The 19,567-nt window shown below is 55.6% G+C and overlaps 10 protein-coding genes across 10 annotated transcripts; 5 read left to right on the plus strand and 5 right to left on the minus strand.

Annotated features, from left to right (window-relative positions):
• Positions 1 to 227: 227 nt before the first annotated feature.
• On the plus strand, positions 228 to 1,888 carry EV422DRAFT_523608 (synaptobrevin). The gene is made up of 3 exons (XM_053069930.1): positions 228 to 567; positions 932 to 1,063; positions 1,430 to 1,888. The coding sequence occupies exons 1-3, from the start codon at positions 444 to 446 to the stop codon at positions 1,477 to 1,479; spliced, it is 306 nt and encodes a 101-aa protein (XP_052927351.1). The 5' UTR covers positions 228 to 443; the 3' UTR covers positions 1,480 to 1,888.
• A 286-nt stretch (positions 1,889 to 2,174) lies between these two features.
• EV422DRAFT_523611 (uncharacterized protein) lies at positions 2,175 to 4,023 on the minus strand. Its single transcript, XM_053069931.1, has 4 exons — positions 3,551 to 4,023; positions 3,044 to 3,422; positions 2,885 to 2,949; positions 2,175 to 2,819 (listed from the first exon to the last, which is right to left on the minus strand). Exons 1-4 carry the CDS (start codon positions 3,893 to 3,895, stop codon positions 2,361 to 2,363), a joined length of 1,248 nt encoding a protein of 415 aa, XP_052927352.1. The 5' UTR covers positions 3,896 to 4,023; the 3' UTR covers positions 2,175 to 2,360.
• A 12-nt stretch (positions 4,024 to 4,035) lies between these two features.
• On the minus strand, positions 4,036 to 5,557 carry EV422DRAFT_523613 (uncharacterized protein). Its single transcript, XM_053069932.1, has 2 exons — positions 4,218 to 5,557; positions 4,036 to 4,151 (listed from the first exon to the last, which is right to left on the minus strand). Exon 1 carries the CDS (start codon positions 5,101 to 5,103, stop codon positions 4,351 to 4,353), a length of 753 nt encoding a protein of 250 aa, XP_052927353.1. The 5' UTR covers positions 5,104 to 5,557; the 3' UTR covers positions 4,036 to 4,151; positions 4,218 to 4,350.
• A 20-nt stretch (positions 5,558 to 5,577) lies between these two features.
• Positions 5,578 to 8,497, plus strand: EV422DRAFT_523618 (uncharacterized protein). Its single transcript, XM_053069933.1, has one exon. The coding sequence runs from the start codon at positions 5,747 to 5,749 to the stop codon at positions 8,168 to 8,170; it is 2,424 nt and encodes an 807-aa protein (XP_052927354.1). The 5' UTR covers positions 5,578 to 5,746; the 3' UTR covers positions 8,171 to 8,497.
• EV422DRAFT_585716 (P-loop containing nucleoside triphosphate hydrolase protein) lies at positions 8,498 to 10,252 on the minus strand. Its single transcript, XM_053073453.1, has 5 exons — positions 10,040 to 10,252; positions 9,860 to 9,971; positions 9,681 to 9,787; positions 8,989 to 9,613; positions 8,498 to 8,917 (listed from the first exon to the last, which is right to left on the minus strand). Exons 1-5 carry the CDS (start codon positions 10,102 to 10,104, stop codon positions 8,801 to 8,803), a joined length of 1,026 nt encoding a protein of 341 aa, XP_052927355.1. The 5' UTR covers positions 10,105 to 10,252; the 3' UTR covers positions 8,498 to 8,800.
• A 478-nt stretch (positions 10,253 to 10,730) lies between these two features.
• EV422DRAFT_394630 (uncharacterized protein) lies at positions 10,731 to 13,225 on the plus strand. Its single transcript, XM_053066884.1, has 5 exons — positions 10,731 to 11,599; positions 11,687 to 11,839; positions 11,910 to 12,376; positions 12,469 to 12,577; positions 12,653 to 13,225. Exons 1-5 carry the CDS (start codon positions 10,952 to 10,954, stop codon positions 12,752 to 12,754), a joined length of 1,479 nt encoding a protein of 492 aa, XP_052927356.1. The 5' UTR covers positions 10,731 to 10,951; the 3' UTR covers positions 12,755 to 13,225.
• On the minus strand, positions 13,109 to 14,078 carry EV422DRAFT_394557 (translation machinery associated TMA7). Its single transcript, XM_053066883.1, has 6 exons — positions 14,006 to 14,078; positions 13,897 to 13,910; positions 13,759 to 13,800; positions 13,567 to 13,651; positions 13,311 to 13,339; positions 13,109 to 13,241 (listed from the first exon to the last, which is right to left on the minus strand). The coding sequence occupies exons 1-6, from the start codon at positions 14,019 to 14,021 to the stop codon at positions 13,236 to 13,238; spliced, it is 192 nt and encodes a 63-aa protein (XP_052927357.1). The 5' UTR covers positions 14,022 to 14,078; the 3' UTR covers positions 13,109 to 13,235.
• A 352-nt stretch (positions 14,079 to 14,430) lies between these two features.
• On the plus strand, positions 14,431 to 15,949 carry EV422DRAFT_395092 (ribosomal protein L18e/L15P). Its single transcript, XM_053066888.1, has 4 exons — positions 14,431 to 14,554; positions 14,806 to 15,123; positions 15,202 to 15,397; positions 15,479 to 15,949. The coding sequence occupies exons 1-4, from the start codon at positions 14,537 to 14,539 to the stop codon at positions 15,637 to 15,639; spliced, it is 693 nt and encodes a 230-aa protein (XP_052927358.1). The 5' UTR covers positions 14,431 to 14,536; the 3' UTR covers positions 15,640 to 15,949.
• A 252-nt stretch (positions 15,950 to 16,201) lies between these two features.
• EV422DRAFT_566035 (DHHC palmitoyltransferase-domain-containing protein) lies at positions 16,202 to 18,392 on the minus strand (the record flags this gene model as incomplete). The annotated part of the gene is made up of 9 exons (XM_053072382.1): positions 16,202 to 16,744; positions 16,847 to 17,046; positions 17,121 to 17,137; positions 17,268 to 17,321; positions 17,405 to 17,448; positions 17,582 to 17,705; positions 17,828 to 17,916; positions 17,994 to 18,087; positions 18,217 to 18,392. The coding sequence occupies 9 exons, from the start codon at positions 18,390 to 18,392 to the stop codon at positions 16,202 to 16,204; spliced, it is 1,341 nt and encodes a 446-aa protein (XP_052927359.1).
• Positions 18,208 to 19,544, plus strand: EV422DRAFT_394739 (WRB/Get1 family). Its single transcript, XM_053066885.1, has 5 exons — positions 18,208 to 18,600; positions 18,668 to 18,778; positions 18,896 to 18,965; positions 19,036 to 19,218; positions 19,298 to 19,544. Exons 1-5 carry the CDS (start codon positions 18,517 to 18,519, stop codon positions 19,360 to 19,362), a joined length of 513 nt encoding a protein of 170 aa, XP_052927360.1. The 5' UTR covers positions 18,208 to 18,516; the 3' UTR covers positions 19,363 to 19,544.
• Positions 19,545 to 19,567: the final 23 nt, after the last annotated feature.

Here is a 19,567-nt window from a genome sequence, read left to right on the forward strand (position 1 = left end):
GTTTTAGGTTCCTCCAGGCCTTGCTGGCCCCCAAAGAGGGGTGCAAGTTGTAGGGTTTGGCACACCTCGATAGTAGTTCACTGATGCGGTAGGATTCCCTTTCGACCGCCATCCATACGGAAGCGCAACATCGTCCTCGTCACGGAGGATGGATAGCTCACTTTACAGGACTTCGCTGGCCAACAACCCCATTGGCCGTGCGAATCTCTCTCTTCTTGAAGGGTTGAAGATGCCCTCAGCTCAGATGATTTTGACAGCGCGGCGGGCGACTGACAGCATGAGTGTGGGTGGCTGTGCTCAAACCGGCCGCTCCTTCTCGCTTCCTTCCTTGCCTAAGTTGCCTGCGCTCATGCCGTCCTCCTTCCCACGCAATTGCTACTATCCATTTGCACCACAGTCCCTCTCTCCCAATCACCCACACAACAGCAACATATATCGCAAAAATGTCCAGCTCAAAGACAGGTCAAGTGCAGAACCAGGTCGACGAGGTCGTCGGCATCATGCAGGACAACATCAACAAGGTCATGCAGCGCGGGGAACAACTCGACACTCTTCAGAATAAGACTGGTGAGTTGAACAATTCACGGAGAGGACTGTCCTGCGCCTGGGAAGAGAGAGGCACTGGTAGAGGAGCTGAGGAATTGCAGGAAGTGCGCCCGATATCGTGAAGACATACGCCGACTGGGGGAAAGGGTAAACCAACTGCAAATGACAACCGAGCTGGTGACGTCTTTTGGCTTGGCGGGTTACTTGGAGTCGGCCGGGGGCTGGGAGGTGACGAGTTGGCTGGGCTGCGTGTTATTTGAGGAGCAGGGGAGCCGGTATTGCGTTTGATCAAGTCCACCGTCAAGGGCGGCACGATATCCACCGCATTCTGCGTTATTCCTCTCAATCAACCCGACTCACAATCTCTTTCAATCGCCCCGAACAGACGACCTCCAAAACTCATCGCTGCAATTCAAGCGTGGCGCCAACCGTGTGCGGAAGCAGATGTGGTGGAAGGACATGAAGATGAAGCTCATCATTGGCGGTGTTATCGCCGCGATTATTATTATTATCGTTGGTGAGTTGCGTGTGGGCTTGGCGAGGTGTTTGCGAGTGAGCGGTGGTGGGGTAAAGCAGGGCGCAAGGATGCTGGAGGGTGGGCGAGCGATGGGCGATCGCGAGCGGTCGAGAGCATTGGTGATTCTGGCGGGCTATCGTTATTGTCCGGCGGTAGCGAGCCCTCGGATTGTCGCAGTGGGCAATGAGCATGTATCTGCGAGTGTCATTGGGCCTTGGTATCTCTTTGATTCTTGGCAAGCGAAGCGAACATCAAATGCCCGAGCTCAGTGAGGGTCCGCGAGTGGGAAGTCGTTTGGGGAGAGAGGTTGGCACGTCAATCCACCGGTGTATACTCATCACTTCCGTATCCCCTTTTTCCTCACAGTCACCGTCGTCGGCACAAAGAAGAACGACAACTCTCAACCGCAAACTTAAGGCCCGCGCTTCCCCAACATCATCACGCCGCCGGAAACTTAACCCCATCTGTAATATCGCAACCCCCCCCGTCACTTAACCGAACACACCTCGGGCATGTGCTCCCGTTCCCGTCAAAGCTTCACCTCCCACGGCGTACATTTGGCAACCCACCCCAAATCGGCGTAAACGAGCGCAACGGGGAAAATCCTCCCACTCTTTCTGGACTTCTGAATGTCACGCGAAAAAGCTGTAGGGGGGCGCTCTTATCCACCCGTAATGTCCCTTTCCTCCCATCTTTCCCTTCATTTTTGCGACCCTTCCCGGCCTCTCTTGTACAGCTTTAGTTGTTTTTTTTTATGTGTGAATGCATGAAAATGTAAAAACCTATGTCCCTCACAGTGGGAAAGATGACCGCTATGCGAGCCGCCACACCTCTCTTCCCATGTGCGTCGGGAGCGGGGCACCCTCGAACTCCTCGGGGGGCGGGTCGGGTAAGCCCCGTTTGTTGTGAATAAGTGAAGCGGTAGATGTATGGCTAACAGGCGGACATCCGCAAGAGGTGGGTGAGGAGTGGATGTCCGGGTGGAGGAAGGGTGCCGGGTGGGATGGGCGGGGTGGCATGGGGACTGGGGGGGCGGAGAGGGGTTGTGACGGAGGAGAGTAGAGGGGAGGGGTGAGTTCTGAGTGGATAGCACGGAAATGTTGAGGCATGAGCAAGAATTTCCATCTTTTTGACGCCCCCAGGCTGCTGGGAAGGGGTTTTCCTTTTATTATTTCGTTACAACATGTGTCCCACGACCTATACTCCCATCCCACTTCCAAAAAATCTGACATCTACAAAGCCGTCGGTAGACCTACAGGCGTTCCCTCCGCGCACACGAAAGCCCTGCTGCTCGTCCTCACTTCCCCGCCCCCTCCTTCCCACCATCCTTAACGTCCCTAACCTTCTCCTCGCCAATAAGCTGCACATTATACCTCCTCCACGCAAAATACCTCGGCAGCACCGCAACTCCGCACACCGACTTGAAGACATTCGCGAAAATGACGACGTCGGGGTTCGTGAGGGAGATTTTCCAGTGGCCTGATGTCGGTTGTTGTGCTCCCTCCTCTGTCGCTTCTGTCTTGGACTCTGACGCAAGCGCGTCAGCCCCAACACATTCGAGTATGACATCCCGCAAAGCTACGGTTTTGAACGTGTTGTGGTTGCGGATTTCGGAGATGACTGCAAGGGTTGGGATTGTTGGGGGGGATGATTGCGGGGGTTGGTGTGCGGCGAGGAGCGTGGGAAGGGTGGATTGAAGGTGGGAGCGGATGTCGGGGTAGGTTGAGGGCATTGTGTGGGTTACGGGCAGGAGACGCTGTGGGGAGGGAGGGATGTGAGGATGGGATCCCGGCCGAATGTTATGCCGCTGCTGGCACATACCGAGCAATGAGAGATACCCTTTTTCAGTGCTGCTTGTTCGGCGGGCGGGAGGGATTCGATGTGTTCTAGTAGTGAAAGGGGGGGTTAGGTCAGGGGAGTTCTACGCCACAATGGACTAACGAGTGAGACCGCGACACCCAAGCCTTTTCCTCCACTCACCAAACAACCGGACAACGAAATCCACCGGGTCGGTATCCACCCTGAACCGGATGAAAATCAACCCCGCACACGCAGCATCCACCGCCTGGAACTTCTTATCCTTCTCCCGTTCCTTTCCTTTCCCCTCTATCACAGTCCTGTCGGCATCATCAGCCCTCCTCTCATCCTCCACCTCATCCTCATCCGCGTCCGTGTCCACCTCTCCCGTCCTCACATCGCTTTTTGAATTTTCCACAGCACCGTAGAAATCCGGCCTCGTGGTGCCTTCCCCGACGATTGCTAAATCTATGTCAAGCGGTGCTGGCTGACTGGGCCATACGGTGACGTGGTCGGGGAAGAGGATGGGTAGGTAGGTGTCGAGGAAGGTTCGTATTTGGCCCTATTGTAGCAGATACAAGGCGTTTAGGAAATCATTCGCTGGCCAGATCTGCTCCCCGAGTCGAGTCTGATGTGTTGATATGCTCACCGCATCAGACTCGATGAACACCCATACCCCCTCGCACTCACCAAAGCCCTCGTCTCGGCCCCCACCGGACACGTCACAATCAACCCACGCGGCTTCTCAGCGCCGTCCGACCGCGTCCCATGCAGCAACGAGGAATGTTTACGGAGGAAGCGGTTTTTGAACTTCCCTCGGCTGATGGGGAGGGTGTTGCTGACTTTATTTTGTTTTTTCTGTCGTTTCGCGGTGGGCGATGTGGGCGCGTCGGTTGTGAGGGACCGTTTGGCGGCGCGCGGGGTTGGGGCTGAGGGACGGGTGGGGGGTGGGGATGACATGGGTGTAGGAGCTAACGTGCGGGTCTTGGACGTTGTTTGTTGATCGCTGGTATTGGAGAGTGGGAGGTCTCGCATGCTGGATGACCTCTCAAAGAAGTGAGCGAAGAGGGAAAACAGGAGAACGCATAGTGGCGCGGGCTGTGGCGCAAGCGTGGCTGGTGACAGGCTGCCGTTGGCCGTCAGTTCCTTGAACCTTCCCTCCTTTCTCACCCACCATTGATTTCCACCCCGACCACCAGTACACGAAGTAGGACGTATCTAATATTTCGCTAACTCGATAGCTAGCATTCAAATAATGCTACACATTTTATTTCCTAAAATACCAGCAGCAGTTGAGTGCCACCTCTAAAACACCACAAAGTGGCAACAGAATATTAACAGGGGATTCCTCCCGCAGAGTTTCAAAAAAGCAGACCACAAAGAAAACGCCATTGTACACAGCCAGCAGGGCATCAGATCGGGCCGTCCCTGACCAGTAGAGACAGTGCAGCAGAAACGGCGCCAGCGTCGTTACGGATAATGCGCTACGCTCAATTCTCGTCAATGCAAAAATAACAATAGCCACGACATGGTGTATCGCCATTATGGGGTCCAGAGTGACGATGCTGGTCAGGCAGACCTCCGCAAGCAGGAAGAGTGCATGGGAGAGCAGATAAAGATCGAGGCAACGAACCATCAGCGGCGGTGAGATGCTGCGCTGATATGCCTGAGTCCAGTGCTTCGGAATGATCCGTCCATGGTATAGACACCAAAGCCCAACCGCGGCTATCTGAACGAACCAGATTCGGTGGCATGCCAGTTGCCATGTATCGGGTAGCCGCGACGCTAGTGACAGTGGAAGTGCCGGCAACGAGCTTAACGGGAGTGATGGCGCAACAACGAGACGCCTGTAGGATGGATTTGAGTTGTATGAGTATATGATCATGTAATGGCCGGTCCCCACGGAGAGGGCTGCCTACGTTGATTGGACTGGACTTGTTGGGTTCGCCATGGTTCTGGAGGGCCCGACGAATGCCGTCGTCAGAAAAGACTTGACGGACGAAGGATGGATTGTACGATTCGGCCGACTCGGTGCTTTCGCGGAGTGACCCCTCTATTCTACCAGCGCAACAAACGGTATATTCATCGACGCAACGTTTGGCACTTCGGGGAAATGGCCGGCTGGTGAGGCAAAAGCAGCGACGAAGCTCTTGAAGGCTGCGAAGAAGTTTGACAAGGGGTTGAGTCAATTCGGGCGAAAGAGACTGCATCATTAGGTCGGCCATGACCGCCGGGTCCGCCATGACCGCAAACGCTGACCTTGTTGGAATTTTCTCCAGTGAGATCAAGAAGATCGGGGAAAAGTACGGGTACGCCCAGTGCGAGCTGTTAACCGACAGAGAAGTACCAGGCCAAACACGGACACCTCCCTTCCGCTTACGAGGAGGACCTGTCGGTGGCAGCTGAATTAGCGGCGAGAAGATGGAGAGGAGAAACGGGTTAGGCACCTCGACGCGTTAACTCTCAAAGCACAGAAGCAGCCACGCGTCCTGAGTGTCATGTGACCTCTCCATCGCCGGTTAAATTGCTTGATTTTCTCCCATGGTGACGTCAGACGCACGATCGTGCGATTCCGTATGTGACTGCGCCCTTGCCCTCCCCTATACGTGCTCGGAAAAGGTCGGAAGTGACAGCACCCCCAATTTATTACAGTTACCTTAACTTTAGAGGTTGACGAATTCGAATGTCAGTGAAGGCCTGGGCTTGGTTGGGCCTCCCCGCATGCACGCTTGGTTGCACGGGCGTCATCATCCTGGCTGCCGGGGTTTGCCTTTCGTCGTCTTGTGTGCGTGTTGCGCCTCCTTTGTGGAAGCAAACGAAGCTGGCTGCGTGCATGACGCATCATCATCCATCATCCAACCCATGAATGGCTCATAATCCCCAAATATGAAAGCGTATAAAAGGGCAATGGGTCTTCCCTCTCGCCCTGGCGCCCCTCCAAAACTCAAAACCCCTCCCCACAGCAGTCAGTACCCTCATTTTTGGACGGTGGCATACCCACTTACTTTCCTCCTACTACTACTACCCATTCACTCATACGCACATATCCATCCCACGATTCCCCATACGATTACCACGGCAACCATGTACAGAATCACCACCGCATCTGCAACGGCCACCCGAGGCCTCACCACAACCCGCTGCATAACGCGTCAATTCCTAATCCGCCCATCACAACACACCCGCGCTACCCAGCGCCGTCTCCTCCAAACCCAAATCCCCCAAAATGCACACGGAGCAGGCGCATCCCACGCCCTCGCCGGTGTCGCCGGAGGAGTCGCTGTCCTGGCCGGTGGATACGCGTACTACAAGTTCAGCGGCGCCGCTGACGTTGTCGCGAGCGCCCAAAAGACCGTCGCGACCGTGAAGCAGGTGACCGATGCCGCGCCCTCGCCTGCTCAAGCCGGTCATGCCGTCGTGAAAGCCATCCGTGCCGTCGCCCCATCGTTTTTCAAGGTTGTGCCTGGTCTGGACAGCGTCGTCGACCAAGGGTTCGAGCAACTGGATGAGCTAGCCGAGACGCATGGAGAGGAGGTCGAGAAGCTCGTGAAGGACACCTACGCCGAGCTCGCCAAGCTCGCCAAACGCGGATTCAATGAAGACACGTTGAAAGAAGCGACCGTGATCGTGAGCGCGAAGCTCGACGAAGCACAAAAGCTCGCCATCGACATCGGCTCCGACGCGACCGACAAGATCTTTGCCAAGAACCCCGAGCTGAAAAAGACGGTACAATCCAGCATCAACGAGCTGAAGGAGATGGTCGACGTGCCCGAGGCGCAAAAGATCTTGAACGAGACGTACGCCGAGATCAAGAAGATGGCTGACAAGGGGTTCAGCCCGGAGGCCGTCCTCGCCGCGGGTGTGTTTGTGAAGGGGCAGGTATCCAAGGCGAAGAACCTCGCCTCCGAGACCGGTGAAGCCGCGTGGGATAAGGCCGCCGACCTCGCGCAACCGTACCTGAAGAAAATGCCCGCCGTGCAGAAACTCCTTGACGGAAAGATCGATGACCTGAAGCAGCTCGCGAAAGAGAACGGCGGACCGGAGTTGGAGAAGATCGTGACCGACTTGTACACCGAGCTCAAGAAGATCGGTGACAAGGGAATCAACAAGGACAGTATCGCGCAAGCTACCAAGCTGGTCGAGAGCAAACTCGCCGAGGCCGCCAAGCTCGGCGCGGGCGCTGCGGGAAAAGCCGGCGACGTCGCGTGGGATAAAGCCTCGGAGCTCGCCAAACCCTACCTGAAGAAGATGCCCGAGGTCCAGAAACTCCTCGACGAGAAGATGGGCGACATCAAAAAGATCGCCAACGAGAACGGCGGTCCCGAACTCGGCAAAATCCTCACCGACATGTACACCGAGCTCTCCAAACTCTCCGAGAAGGGCATCAACAAGGACACCATCGCGAAAGCCACCAAGATCGTCGAGAAGAAACTCGCCGAGGCCGCTGACGTCGGATCCAAAGCCGCATCCAAGGCCGGCGACGCCATCTGGGATACCGCCTCCGAGGCCGCCGCGCCATACCTCAAGAAGATGCCGGAAGTCCAATCCCTGATCGAAGACCGCGCCGAGGAGATTAAAAAGATCGCCAAGGCCAACGGCGGCCCGGAGCTCGAGAAGATCATCAAGGACATGTACGCCGACCTCAAGAAGGTCTCCGACAAGGGCATCAACAAAAAGTCCCTGGAGGAGGCCAAGAAGATCGTCGAAGACAAACTCGCAGCAGCGTCCAAGATCGGCTCCGACGTGGCCTCCAAAGCCGGCGACGCGGTCTGGGATAAAGCCACGGAAGCCGCGTCCCCTTACCTCAAGAAGATGCCCGAGATCCAATCCCTGATCGAAGACCGCGCCGACGAGATCAAGAAACTCGCCAAATCGAACGGGGGCCCTGAACTCGAGGAAGTCATCACCGTCATGTACGCGGATCTGAAGAAGGTGGCCGATAAGGGCGTCAACAAGAAATCACTCGCGGAGGCAAAGAAGATCGTCGAGGACTCGTTATCCCGCGCCACCGACATCGGCTCCAAAGCCGCGTCGGATGTCTCCTCCAAAGCCTGGAAACAAGTCGAGCCCCTCCTCACCAAACACGCCGACCTGAAATCCATCGTCGACGACCGGCTCGGCGACCTGAAGGACGTGGCGGCCAAGCACGGGCCGAAGGGCGAGAAGATCCTGGAGGAGACGTATGCGAAGATTGCAAAGATTGCGGAGAAGGGGGTCAGCAAGGATACGGTGAAGGAGTTGAAGAGTGTGCTCCATCAGCAGTATGACAAGGCGAGGGCTTTGGCGGAGGATGTGCAGGATGATTTGTGAATGCGCTCCCCACCCCCCACTACCCTCTGAGTTGAGTTGAGACGAGTGAGATGATGGAGGTCTTTCGCCAGCTGGAAGTTCCATGGTCTCTGAGATACCCCCCCTACGCCTACCCCTTCCCACCATGTAGAGTGATGCCAACCCCCTTTTGTCCTTACATGGCATACATCGGCTTTTTTTTCTTGGAAGCGCGCCCACACATTCTTTTGTGAATAATCATGGCTCTTTTTGAAAAAAAAAACAAAGGCTGGCAGCGATCGCCGCAGGGCAGGATGGGACAACCGCCCGCACAGATCGTCTATAAAAACAAATGAGCTTGTCGACGGTACAAAGCGCATAACGACAGACCGTCTATGTACATTTTATTCATTGCAATCTCTCGTGCCCCATCCGCAGTACCAAGCGCGACGGGTAAAGAGAAAGGCCGCTATATAGATGCTGGTCGGGGTGTCTACCATGTCAAGGTGTGTCAGACCGATAACCTCGCTACATAAGGGCTACAGTGGCATCCGCAGACATGGACCCTTGGTGTGAGCTATGTAACGCTGACTGTACGGCCGGTCTTCCTCACTTTACATTCAGATACAGCACGCACGCCGGCAAAGGGCGCTGAATGAGGAATTCATCCTTTCAAATGACAAAGAGGGAGGGATCCATCGTCATTTTACATAGCCGTACGATCAGGCCGCTGAGCTGGACTAGCGATTGGCAGCCTTCGAGGATCTTCATGTGTGTCATGCCAATTTCCTGTTCAAATAAGAATATCCCCGTCAGTAAAATGTGGGTGCACCCAAAAGCCCACCAACCAGTCCACTCACCTTAATGAACTCCAACTTAATAAACTCGGGAATATCCTCAAAGCCCTTCGTCACCCTAAACAGCGTCGTAATCACATCCAGCGCCGAGTACCCCTGCACCCACAGCCCCCTCATCCTATCCAACGCGGCGTCCACATTCCCCTTGCTACACGCCTGGATAATCTCGGTAACCACAACCGGATGCGGCTGATCACACACCTTGAACACATTCTCGGCATTCACAAACCCAAACCCGGCCCACGTCGCCTGGATGTTGTTGATCGCCTGCCGCATATCCCCCTCGCTGCTGAAAATGATCGCTTCAAGGCCCTCGGGGCTGTATTTCACACCCTCGGCCTCGCACACCTCCAACAGCCGTTTAAGGATCTGTTTGTTGGTCAAGGGCACGTAGCGGAGGATGGCGCAGCGGGATTGGATGGGCTCGATGATTTTGGAGGAGAGGTTGCAGGCGAGCGCGAAACGGGTGGTGGAGGAGTAGATCTCCATGGTCCGACGGAGCGCTTGTTGCGCGCCGGCGGTCATGGAGTCGGCTTCGTCGAGGATGATGAGCTTGTGGCGGTTGGAGGGGAGGGTCACTTTTTTTTGGGCGAACATTTTGATCTTGTTGCGGACTACGTCTATTCCTCTGCCGGGGATGATATGTTTGTTAGCCTTTTTGCGCCCACGCTCGTTACGGCGAACATTCATCGTACCTATCGTCAGAAGCATTCAGCTCCAACACAGCCTCCTTCTGCAACGGCCCCAGTAGCTCATTCGCTAAACACAGTATGGAAGTCGTCTTGCCTATCCCCGGTGATCCCTACCCACAGCTTAGTCGTCAGCCCCATTTCCAACCGTTCCCCCTCGTTCCCATTGATATCCCACCGCATACCGAGATAATAATATTCGGCATATTCCCCTCCTTTGCAATGACCTGCAACCGGCTGACGGTCTCCTCGTTGCCTACTACATCTTTTATTAGTTTGGGACGGTATTTTTCTACCCTGGATGACAGAGTTCGAAATTTAGTGGGTTGGTGGGAATTTGAGTGCTTTGACAGCGGGGGACGTACCAGGGCAGTTCGTAGTCGTCTGTGGGCGCTGTGGAGCTGCTTGCCGCTGCTTTGCTGGCGGACATGTTTCAGTGGAGGACTCGCTGGTACTGCTGTTCCGCCTGTGCTGGTGTGATGTTGGACTGCTCCGTTGCCCTTTTGCCTTGACGTCCCACTTTCGGACAAAGTGACTTCCGCCCGGTCACGACAGGACGCGTACTGACAGGACCCGCTCTCGACAGTCTGGATGCCGCTCCTCGACTTCCATCATCCCCTCATTTCCACGACGGCATATCGCTTCTTACAAACTGTGGCAGCAATGCCCATGTTGGACGTACCTTGCATTCCTGCACTGAATGTGTACTTACATTGCTCTTGTCTACCCTGGTCAAAGTTGCTCTGTGGCTTGAAAGGCGGTTAGAGCGGAGTTTGGGAGCCGACAAACCGTCAATCGGTCTCTCCCAGACGACGGTTGTCCCACAAACGGACATGGGGCGGGTGTTACTCTTTTGCTCTGCATTATTTCATAGCTGCTTACCACGTTCGCTAGTCACCGGACTTGTACGCACTCTCGCAGGCGAGAACGGTCTTGCCACCCGACATCTGCCGCGTCGACGGAAGTCTCGAGTCGACATGGTTAACCTTAAAGTACCCTCTTAGTCGGAAAAAGTTCTTTTCGAACGAATGTGCCGCGGAAGCAACATTGGGATGAGTAATGAAGGAATAAAAGGGGGATTTGAGAAAGGAGGAGAACAGATGGGAAACCGGCGGTTTTTCGTAATCGACTGATGCAAATCTCTCGACGCACTTCCGTAGCTGCACTCGAAGATATATAACCAGCCCGACTCGACATCCGTGCATCACCGTACACAACCCCCCTAACGCTCATCAACTCCGCCCGAACGCCCAACTAACCTCATTCGACGTTCCGAAATGGAATCAGCAGCCGACCTCATCGTCGCCTCCCAACTCGACCTGCTCGACACCGCCGGCTCCCGCCGCGCAAGCACCGCCCAACCCGCAAACTCCATCTACCGCAAACCAGGCCCCACCGTCGGGCGCACCCCCTCCCAGATCGACACCCTGAAGCTCGAGGGCGGTGGAGCGCACACGGATGATCTGGGCGATGATGAATACGACGACCATGACGGAAAAGAGGACGGCCGACGACCGCTGGTGTGGCATGGACGCGCGGATAGTGAGTGCACGCAGGCGGAGAAGTCGACGGATACGTTGCCAGGAAGGAAAGGGAGTAAGACGAAACCGGCAAAGATCGATATCGCCAAATCGGCGCTGCTCACCCCGCCATCCGTCTCCTCCGCCTCTGATGTACCGACATCCGCCGACCCGCCAGGCTTCTTCAAAAAGAATTTGGGGTTGCTGTGGATGCTCCTCGCCGCGTGTCTGTTCACGATCATGTCGATCAGCGTCAAGGCGATGACGACGTCGAGTAGCGAGGTGTTGCCGACATTGGAGATTATTTTTTTCAGGAGCGTTTTTGTGTGGTTGTTTGGGGTTGGCGGGATGCTGTACTGGGAGGTGGGGGATGTGTGGTTGGGACCGAAGGGGGTGAGGGGGTTGGTAAGTTTGGTTGGAGTTGGGGGTTCATGCCTTTTGGAGAGATGAGCAACCCCCCCGAGCTGACTATCTATGATTTTCCCGGAATAGCTGTTTCTGCGAGGCGTCGTGGGCTTCATGGGCCTGACATGCGGGTGGTATGCCTTATCGCTGCTCACACTGGCAGATTCGACCGTGCTCGGGTTCCTCTCGCCCGTCTTCACCGCCATCCTCGCGCGATTAGTCCTCAACGAGCCGTACCAGGTAAAAGGCCTACTCTCCCCTATTCGTTCCATCAAACATCCTATCTGATCCCACCCTCTCGCACCCACAGCTGGTCGACGCAATCACCGGCACCCTCTCCATGGTCGGCGTCCTCTTCATCGCCCGCCCCCCCTTCCTCTTCGGCTCCACGCCCACCTCCACCCTCGACACCCCGGACGACATCCTCGCCGGCGGCGGCGGCACCGACGACATCAGTTCCTCCGAGATCGCGGCGGCAGAGGACATGCTCTCCCTCACCAACACCACCTCCCGCATCCTGATCACATCCCCGGCCCCCGCGCAGTCCTTCCTCGGAATCATGGTCGGCCTCACAGGAGCGTTGATCGGCGCGTCGGTGTTTATCATCGTGAGGAAACTGTGTGGACGTGCGACGCCGTTGCATATTGTGAGTTGTTTGAGTCTGGTGTCGATCCCGTTGAGTGTGCTTGCCGGGTTGGTGATGCCAGCTACGACGCCGTGGATTGTGCCGAGGGATCCGTTGACGTGGATGTTTCTTTTGGTTATTTCGGGGTCGGCGTGAGTAGTCTGGGGAGGTGTATATGTAGTCGGGGCAGACGTGTTGGAAAGGGGTTTCCTTACGGAAATTGGAATTTTTATGGAATTTTTAGGTACGGTGGCCAGCTCTGCACGACCAAATCGCTGCAACTCGAAAGCGCCGGGCGGGCCGCCAGCATGAACTACGTGCAGGTCATCATCGCTTTTGTCGCCGAGTGGATCGTAAGGAACACTTTGCACCCGTATCTCCCCGCCCACGTCACGATCCCTCCACTGAAGTCTCTTCGTTCGATCTAGATCTGGGACAAGATCCCAACAATGTCCAGCCTGATCGGCGGCTCGATCGTCGGGTCGAGTATCGTTATCATCACCGTTTCGAAGCTGAAGAAGAAAAAGTGAGATTGCGAACCACGAGGAATTCGCTGGGATTGTGGGTCCGTCCACTTCGAAATCAGTGGAGGACACTTAGGGAGAGACGATGGGGTAGGGTGGTATTGGCGGGGTGGGGAATGTGATGGGATGGGACTTGTACGCTGGTTGCTATAGACATGACACCGTAAATCAAGCTGGTGCCCGCCTGTGTAAAGAAACACCACCAGTGTGTCCCGGCGGATAGTGTAATGCATTACAGTATACAATTTCGATTCTGATAGCTGTTGGTCGTCATAGAACACGTTGATAGATCTATTTCTTTCCACTTCTATTCGCGCTCTGCTGTAGAAGTCATAAAAGAACAAAAGCTTGTTCCTCGCTGAGAGTGCTACGTGTAGTGGGTAGGGGTGCGGGCCGTTCTGCGTACACGGTGCGCTTAAGCGGAAGGAAAGCAGACAGAGGAGTTTACAGTGATGTTGGGGGGTTTTTGAGTGAGCTTAGCGGGGGTTTATTTCTGTGATGTCGGGGAAAAAGTGAGTGAGCGTGTAATCCGGGCAGGGAAGGCATGCTGCGTGTGGCTCACCTTGCCAGACTTCTTGATACCACCACCACCTATAGATTACGGCGACAGGCAGGAAAAAAACACCATCAGTCAATCTGAACTTAGCGGTTCTCCCGAGATCTTCATGTCATTCCTTCGTCTTCTGCCGAGCGAACCGCTGCCCTTCGTTGCCACCAATGAAAAGTCTCCAGCGTGTTCCGCATCAATCTCCAGCAGTCCCAACCAGCACAATCCCCGCCACAAACACCCCCGCAACGCGAAGATCACCCCAACGCACCAAGAGGTCCCTTCTTGGCCGACTCAGCCAGTGCTTTCAGCTTGGCCGCTTCCTCCTTTTGCTTTTGCTTGAAGGCGAGATCGTTCTGAGGAAAAGTGGAAGAGAAAGGTGAGGAAGCGTATTCTGACAGAGACAGAGAGTGTGCCTCGATGCTCCCGAAGCCAGACTCTGAACAATGCTTTATTGACTCACATCATCCAGATCCGCCTCCTTCTTCTTGGCGCTCTTAAGAGGCTAAAGTACATAGTCACAGAATGCGAGGTTAGTTAATCGAGCGGAGGATTGGGATAGACGGTTCTGTGGTTCGCGAGTTGCGAGAGTGCGGCATACCTTCAACTTTCCACCTAAACAAGGAGAGAGAATCGTGTAAGCCAAGGGTATCACTTGCAGGACTCCGCTCAGCGGTCGCCGTTTGAGTGGGTATATGCGCTTCTCTTACCTTGACGTCCAGACATTGTTGCGAGGTTTATGTGAGGACGTTGGGGGGGTTTTGTGGATGGAAACGATTGTGCATTGCGAGGGTGGGGATTGCCCTTGGGAGAGGGGAGCAGACGCGCTCCTGCTCTTGTGCGACACTGTGCGACGGTGACTCACCCCCGCGTCGTCCTCCTTCGCATGGCAACTCTCTCGACTAAACCTCTCGCAACGGTCGCTCGACAAACATGTGTGTGGGAGGAGAGAGAACCCCTGGAGAGAGAGACATTCGCTCGGTACAGATCAGCCTTGGAAATATTAGAGTGGGCCGGAGGAAACAACATCGTCAATATGGCACTCGCTCAGGCATCAAAGTGTCTGCTGCAAACCTCGCGTACGTTTGCAGAACGGCAGGCAACAGCAACACTCTCTCGCCAACCACATACACACGCTACATCGCAACCCCGCCAACTCATATCCCAGCAGCTACTCGGGCTACGGATAGCTGGGATGGCGTCGGTAGTCTCGAGACCAAAGGAGTATCTGCATTCTGGGAATGTTAGGGACAACCCGGGTGCGAGGCGGAAGGTAGGGCGACGGAGATCACCACGTAGGAAGGGACAAGGGGCATGAAGGAGGGCGAGGGAAGGTGGGCTGGTGATGGCAAACTTTACGAAGCAAAGTCGCGCTCGAAGGGTTGTTAGCATGTTTGAGGACGGCGAGGTGGACGAGCCGCCGCTGCCGGGCCGAATATGCTACATCCATTTCGCATGAATACCCTCAATCTGTGGAGCATGCGTTAATGAAGCCCATCTCATTCCACAGAAAAAGATAAAAGGACGCGGAGAAGGCACAGGCAAAGGCAAAACCGCCGGCCGCGGACAAAAAGGATACCACGCCAAACACTCCACAACAGGCCCTTACCGCGGTTTCGAGGGCGGGCAGTCCGGTCTCATCTCTGCCATCCCCAAACTCGGAAACAGGGGTCTTCCCAAACCCCGTCTGACGAGGCTGTACCTCGACACGTTGCAGCATTTCATTGATACGGGGAAGCTGGATACGAGCAAGACGATTACGATTAGGGAGCTAGTTGAGGCCGGAGCGGTGGGGAAGATTAAAGATGGGGTTGTGTTGTTGGGGAAGGTATGTGTCCTTTCTCAACAGAAAGGGACCTATCCAAAGCAGCGGTACAGCCCTAACGTACTATAACCCGACCAACAGGGCGGAGAATTCTTCACCCACAAGATCGACCTCGAAGTCACCCGCGCCTCCCAACCCGCCATCAAAGTCGTCGAACAGCGCGGCGGCAAAGTAGCCGCGGTATTCCACGGCAAAACAGCGCTGAAAGCGATGCTCAACCCGTCCAAGTGGGCGATCATGCCCCAGAACCCGATCCCGACTGCTGCGCATGCTATGGGTAAAGTTTTTGTGATTTTCTCTGTTCGCTTCAATCCCATCCAGTCACTTGAACTGACGGATAACTTTTACGGGAACATAGCACGCTACACCGACCCCGTCCGCCGCGGTTCCCTCGCCCCCGTCGTCGAAGGCGTCGAGAAATCAGCCGTCGTCTCCAAATTGCTCGCGATGGCCGCCGCGAAGCGCGCCGCTGCTGCTGCGGCGTCGGGGCAATCTACTACCGCACGTCCCTCTGCGTGAGGGGGGTTGAGATGGGACATGCGGGCTGGGGATGAGCCGGGCACTTTTTATTTTGTACAGAGATCATGAATTCCAAAACGAGACGTGTTTCTGCAAAGCGGGGTTTGGCAATATCTTGGGTTACAGACGAGAGGTGGAGTGTGCGTGTCTGGGGGATATTTGAGGACGAGCGAACAGGCGCGCACGGAGGCTTTTTGCGTGAGATGAGATCGACGGCACGCTATTCATTGGGTAGTGGGAAGGGTGGCCAGCTGCCAGACGGCATTTCCAAGACTTGTTTCAGCACGGGATGTGTTCCTCCGGTTTCCGTTTGTTTGTTGGAATTTGGGTTCATAGTTGCTGATAAGCAAGCCGCCGCCGGATGCTCACACGCCGTACTTCTCATTGACGCTCCATTTCTGGTGTCTATTCCATCAAAAAGCTCGTTCCAAATCCAGTGTAAAGCATCCCTCGGCACCATACATACATAACCTACACTACCCCCCTCGTCCCTCTCATCGTACACGCCAACCGCAGGGCTTTCACGCAGCACACTCATTTGGCATCCCACCCGTTCCAGAACCTAATTCAACGGCGTAGGAAACATCATCGCCACAAAATTTCCCCACGCTCCAAGGTGGTAGATGTTCCGCAGCTCGCGCGGGTGAGCGATATGGATCAGCTCGTCGTCGTTCTCATCCTCCTTCGCGTCGTCCACATGTGACGGTGGTGATGGCGCCGCGGATGTCTCCACCCACCCGTTCTCACTCATCATCCCCTTCTGACCGGCCGCGGCCTTTTTCCGCCGTCGCCGGGTCGATTTTCCAGTCTTCTCATCTTCCTGTGGCGGGGGTTGGAACGAAGGTACCCCGTCCTCCCTCACACCGCTAACCCACGCGTTCCACTCCCCGACCCTTCCCCGATTCTGCCTCACCACCCACCGGGGCACATCCACCTCGCCCTGTAGGACATCGTACGCGACCTCGTCCCATTTGAACACCTCATTGGTTGTCTTTCCGCGCAGGACGAGAATGAGCTGGTAGAGGGTGAAGCACGAGACGACGAGGGCGACGATGAGGCAGAAGAAGCCGAGCGCGGAAAGGAGGATTTCGCGGTGGATTACGTACTGGGGGGGGGGGGGGGGGGGAGTGATGGGGGCGGTGAGGAGACAAGGGACCATGACCAACCCACGAATACGCCCAGTCCATAAATAACTAGCACAACTCACCAGCCACTGCTGCTCCGTCGAAATGCTCGTCCTCCGTCCCGTCTTCCGATCCAGAACCCACAGCTTATCCACCTGCAACCGCTCCATCTCGCGCATGATGAGGATGGCGACCAGGTAGGCGCCGTAGAAGCAGATGGTGCAGATGGAGAGCAGGAAGAGGAGGAAGTAGCGGTAGTTGAGGTGGCCGACGCAGTTGTTTACTGGGTGGGTAGAAGGTGGAGTTGGACTGAGAAGGGTGGAGTCTGAAGGTGTGGGGCAAAGGGCACAGACTTACTCCAAGCGCAATGGTGGCTAGCGAAAGTGGGAGGATATTGACGTGAGAAAACCGGTAAACGTGTAGGGGGCAACGAAAGTAGGAGCACCCGCATGTCCCAGAGTGCCCGAATGATGGAACGGCCCACTCCATCGATGTCTTACTTACTCACTTTTAGCAATACATGCTTTACACACCGAGCAATGTTTCGATCGTGGCGGTCTGCGGGTGTCACGTAGTTTGTTAGCTTCCCACGCTACCGGAATGCGGTCCCATCCCGACGTTGGGGAAAGACTGACACTTACTTCAGGAACTTGCACGTCTTGCACATCTTCTCGCTGAACACGACCTAGGGGGATCCACGGTCGTCAGTTCCATAGCTGCCCAACTTCTATCGTCACCGATGCCCTTTGAATTCGCACTCTCCTCAACATGCACATCCCATTCCCCGCATGCGGCGGTCGACGGCCATCGTTACATACATTATCATACTTCCAGATCCTAAACGCCTGCTCGCAATTCGCCTTCGTCAGCGTGCCCGGGTCGCTCCGGCACGCCACGAAGAAGCTCGTGTACACCGACGAGATCAACGCCGGTGCCAGGATCCTGTTGAGCGATACCCTTTCGATTAGGCGCTTCGTGTCTTACAAGCCTCCCACGCCGATGGCGGGCCGTACGAGACCGGACCAAATCGAGCCGATCCCGCGTCCCAAATCGGATCAACTCACACATGAACCCCACCAGCCTTCCACACCCTCATCCACGCTGTGTAGAAGAACACGCCCACCGCCGACGTGATCAGCAGCAAAAACATGATCTACGCCAGTCCAAAGAAGACCATTAGCACCGTTCCCATTTACACCGCCACCGCGTTGCGCCACCTCATGCCATTACCTGGAAAGCCGGGTTCCGGCTACGTACGCACTGGGCTGCATAGTTGTCCATCTTGCGCGTGAGGCGGGTGCCCAAGACGAGGCGGAATGCATAACTGCGGAAATCACATTCAACACCATCACCATCGTCGATAAAAGATCCCATACACCCCCAAACTCGGCTGCCCCATTGCTCGCACACCCAGTCCCAGCACCCAGTCAGAAAATGAGAAGCAAGAACGTACTGAATCCCCAATGGAATCTTCTCCGTCAGCACATTATGCAATTTCCCGAGCGGCCCGTCGCGGAAGGTGGCGGATTCGCCAAAGAGGAGGATGATAACGAAGGCGGCGAAGAGGCCGAGGTAGAGGGCTATTGATGGGAGGGCGTCCATTGATGTCGGGCGGAGGCCGTGGTACATTGGGAATTGTGAATGCCTCTGACGCGAGGCCAAAAATGACGACGAACGGCTTGGAAGTTGGCCTCAGACATTCCCACCAACTCGGGCTAGATCACTCACGGCCACACTTATTTCTCATTCCAACATGGAGGCCATTCACATAGTCCTCGTATGGGCATTCATAACAGCCACGGTCGAGAAGCTCGGCTACGCAGCCATATCCAAAAAAGTATGTTATGTCTCATGTCCCTCCATTCTTTCACCCTAACTGAGCGTCCTGTATTTTTCTCGAACAGGTATGCGGCGTGTACCGCTCGATAGTGTCGCCGGGTGAACAGAAGCGGTTGAGGGGGATGCGGGGCAAAATTGTGGACGTTACGAGGGAGTTGAGGGGGACTAGTGCGCAGGTAGGGGATGTGGAATTCGAACGGGGAGGAAGCGGAAAGAGGGAGGGTTGCTTGGCTGTAGTGATGGTGGTGGCAAGCATGAGGCTGGTGGACTGATCCAGGGCCTTACGTATCCAGGATGAGTTTGCGAAATGGGCGCGGCTACGACGGCAACTAGACAAACTCAAAGCGGAGTACGACACTGCCGGTGAGACTCTTGTGCCTATGAGACCTTCCTGCAATTTCAACCACTCACCCCCACCCACCCCTCTCCAAAGCCCAATCCGACACCCTAACGCGCACAACCAGCGAACTCAAACTCACATGGATCCTCCGCGCCCTGCTGTGGACGTCGCAGGTCTACCTGATGGCGACGTATCGCACGCGGCCGATGCTGCAGATGCCCAAGGAGGTGTTGGGCCCGTTTGCGTGGTTGGCGAGCTTTCCTTTTGGGGCGCTGGGTAGGTGTTTTGGGATTCCGTTGGGTGTAGGTTATGGGTATTCCGGATGCCATTCTGATAAGCTATGCACTGTTTGTAGGATCCGTGAGCGCCTTCTTCTGGTTCTTTGCATGCAAGCGACTGTTCAAGAAAGTTTTGGAGTGAGGGGAGGCGGATGATGGGGCAGGATTCATCACGCCCCGTCACATTTCCGCGTTTGCTCCATTTTCATCGCGAGCGGAGTGAGCGATTGGTGGTTGTCTGCGGCGAGCACAGTTCGCTCTGCAACCCCCTCGCATCACCCTCCTCGCCCCAACCTTGTATATAGATAGCGTAGTGGCATTGCAGACGGAATAAGTGGCTTGGAATT

This window comes from Fimicolochytrium jonesii (assembly GCF_025526975.1).
Source record: "Fimicolochytrium jonesii strain JEL569 chromosome Unknown EV422scaffold_6, whole genome shotgun sequence".
NCBI lineage: Eukaryota > Fungi > Chytridiomycota > Chytridiomycetes > Spizellomycetales > Powellomycetaceae > Fimicolochytrium > Fimicolochytrium jonesii.

Coding starts and splice junctions, on each gene's coding strand:
- EV422DRAFT_523608 (XM_053069930.1), top strand. CDS start 444: ATGTCCAGCTCAAAGACAGGTCAAGTGCAGAACCAGGTCGACGAGGTC. Junction 568..931: donor CACTCTTCAGAATAAGACTG/GTGAGTTGAACA, acceptor CGCCCCGAACAG/ACGACCTCCAAAACTCATCG. Junction 1,064..1,429: donor GATTATTATTATTATCGTTG/GTGAGTTGCGTG, acceptor TTTTCCTCACAG/TCACCGTCGTCGGCACAAAG.
- EV422DRAFT_523611 (XM_053069931.1), bottom strand. CDS start 3,895: ATGCGAGACCTCCCACTCTCCAATACCAGCGATCAACAAACAACGTCC. Junction 3,423..3,550: donor GGGCCGAGACGAGGGCTTTG/GTGAGTGCGAGG, acceptor CTGCTACAATAG/GGCCAAATACGAACCTTCCT. Junction 2,950..3,043: donor TTTCGTTGTCCGGTTGTTTG/GTGAGTGGAGGA, acceptor TTTCACTACTAG/AACACATCGAATCCCTCCCG.
- EV422DRAFT_523613 (XM_053069932.1), bottom strand. CDS start 5,103: ATGGCGGACCCGGCGGTCATGGCCGACCTAATGATGCAGTCTCTTTCG.
- EV422DRAFT_523618 (XM_053069933.1), top strand. CDS start 5,747: ATGAAAGCGTATAAAAGGGCAATGGGTCTTCCCTCTCGCCCTGGCGCC.
- EV422DRAFT_585716 (XM_053073453.1), bottom strand. CDS start 10,104: ATGTCCGCCAGCAAAGCAGCGGCAAGCAGCTCCACAGCGCCCACAGAC. Junction 9,788..9,859: donor TGCCGAATATTATTATCTCG/GTATGCGGTGGG, acceptor AGCTGTGGGTAG/GGATCACCGGGGATAGGCAA. Junction 8,918..8,988: donor TTAAGTTGGAGTTCATTAAG/GTGAGTGGACTG, acceptor TTATTTGAACAG/GAAATTGGCATGACACACAT.
- EV422DRAFT_394630 (XM_053066884.1), top strand. CDS start 10,952: ATGGAATCAGCAGCCGACCTCATCGTCGCCTCCCAACTCGACCTGCTC. Junction 11,600..11,686: donor CGAAGGGGGTGAGGGGGTTG/GTAAGTTTGGTT, acceptor TTCCCGGAATAG/CTGTTTCTGCGAGGCGTCGT. Junction 12,578..12,652: donor CTTTTGTCGCCGAGTGGATC/GTAAGGAACACT, acceptor CGTTCGATCTAG/ATCTGGGACAAGATCCCAAC.
- EV422DRAFT_394557 (XM_053066883.1), bottom strand. Junction 13,652..13,758: donor AGGAGGCGGATCTGGATGAT/GTGAGTCAATAA, acceptor ACTTTTCCTCAG/AACGATCTCGCCTTCAAGCA. Junction 13,340..13,566: donor GGCCAAGAAGGGACCTCTTG/GTGCGTTGGGGT, acceptor CGTAATCTATAG/GTGGTGGTGGTATCAAGAAG.
- EV422DRAFT_395092 (XM_053066888.1), top strand. Junction 15,124..15,201: donor GGGTTGTGTTGTTGGGGAAG/GTATGTGTCCTT, acceptor CCCGACCAACAG/GGCGGAGAATTCTTCACCCA. Junction 15,398..15,478: donor GACTGCTGCGCATGCTATGG/GTAAAGTTTTTG, acceptor ACGGGAACATAG/CACGCTACACCGACCCCGTC.
- EV422DRAFT_394739 (XM_053066885.1), top strand. CDS start 18,517: ATGGAGGCCATTCACATAGTCCTCGTATGGGCATTCATAACAGCCACG. Junction 18,966..19,035: donor AGCGGAGTACGACACTGCCG/GTGAGACTCTTG, acceptor CCCTCTCCAAAG/CCCAATCCGACACCCTAACG. Junction 19,219..19,297: donor CTTTCCTTTTGGGGCGCTGG/GTAGGTGTTTTG, acceptor CACTGTTTGTAG/GATCCGTGAGCGCCTTCTTC.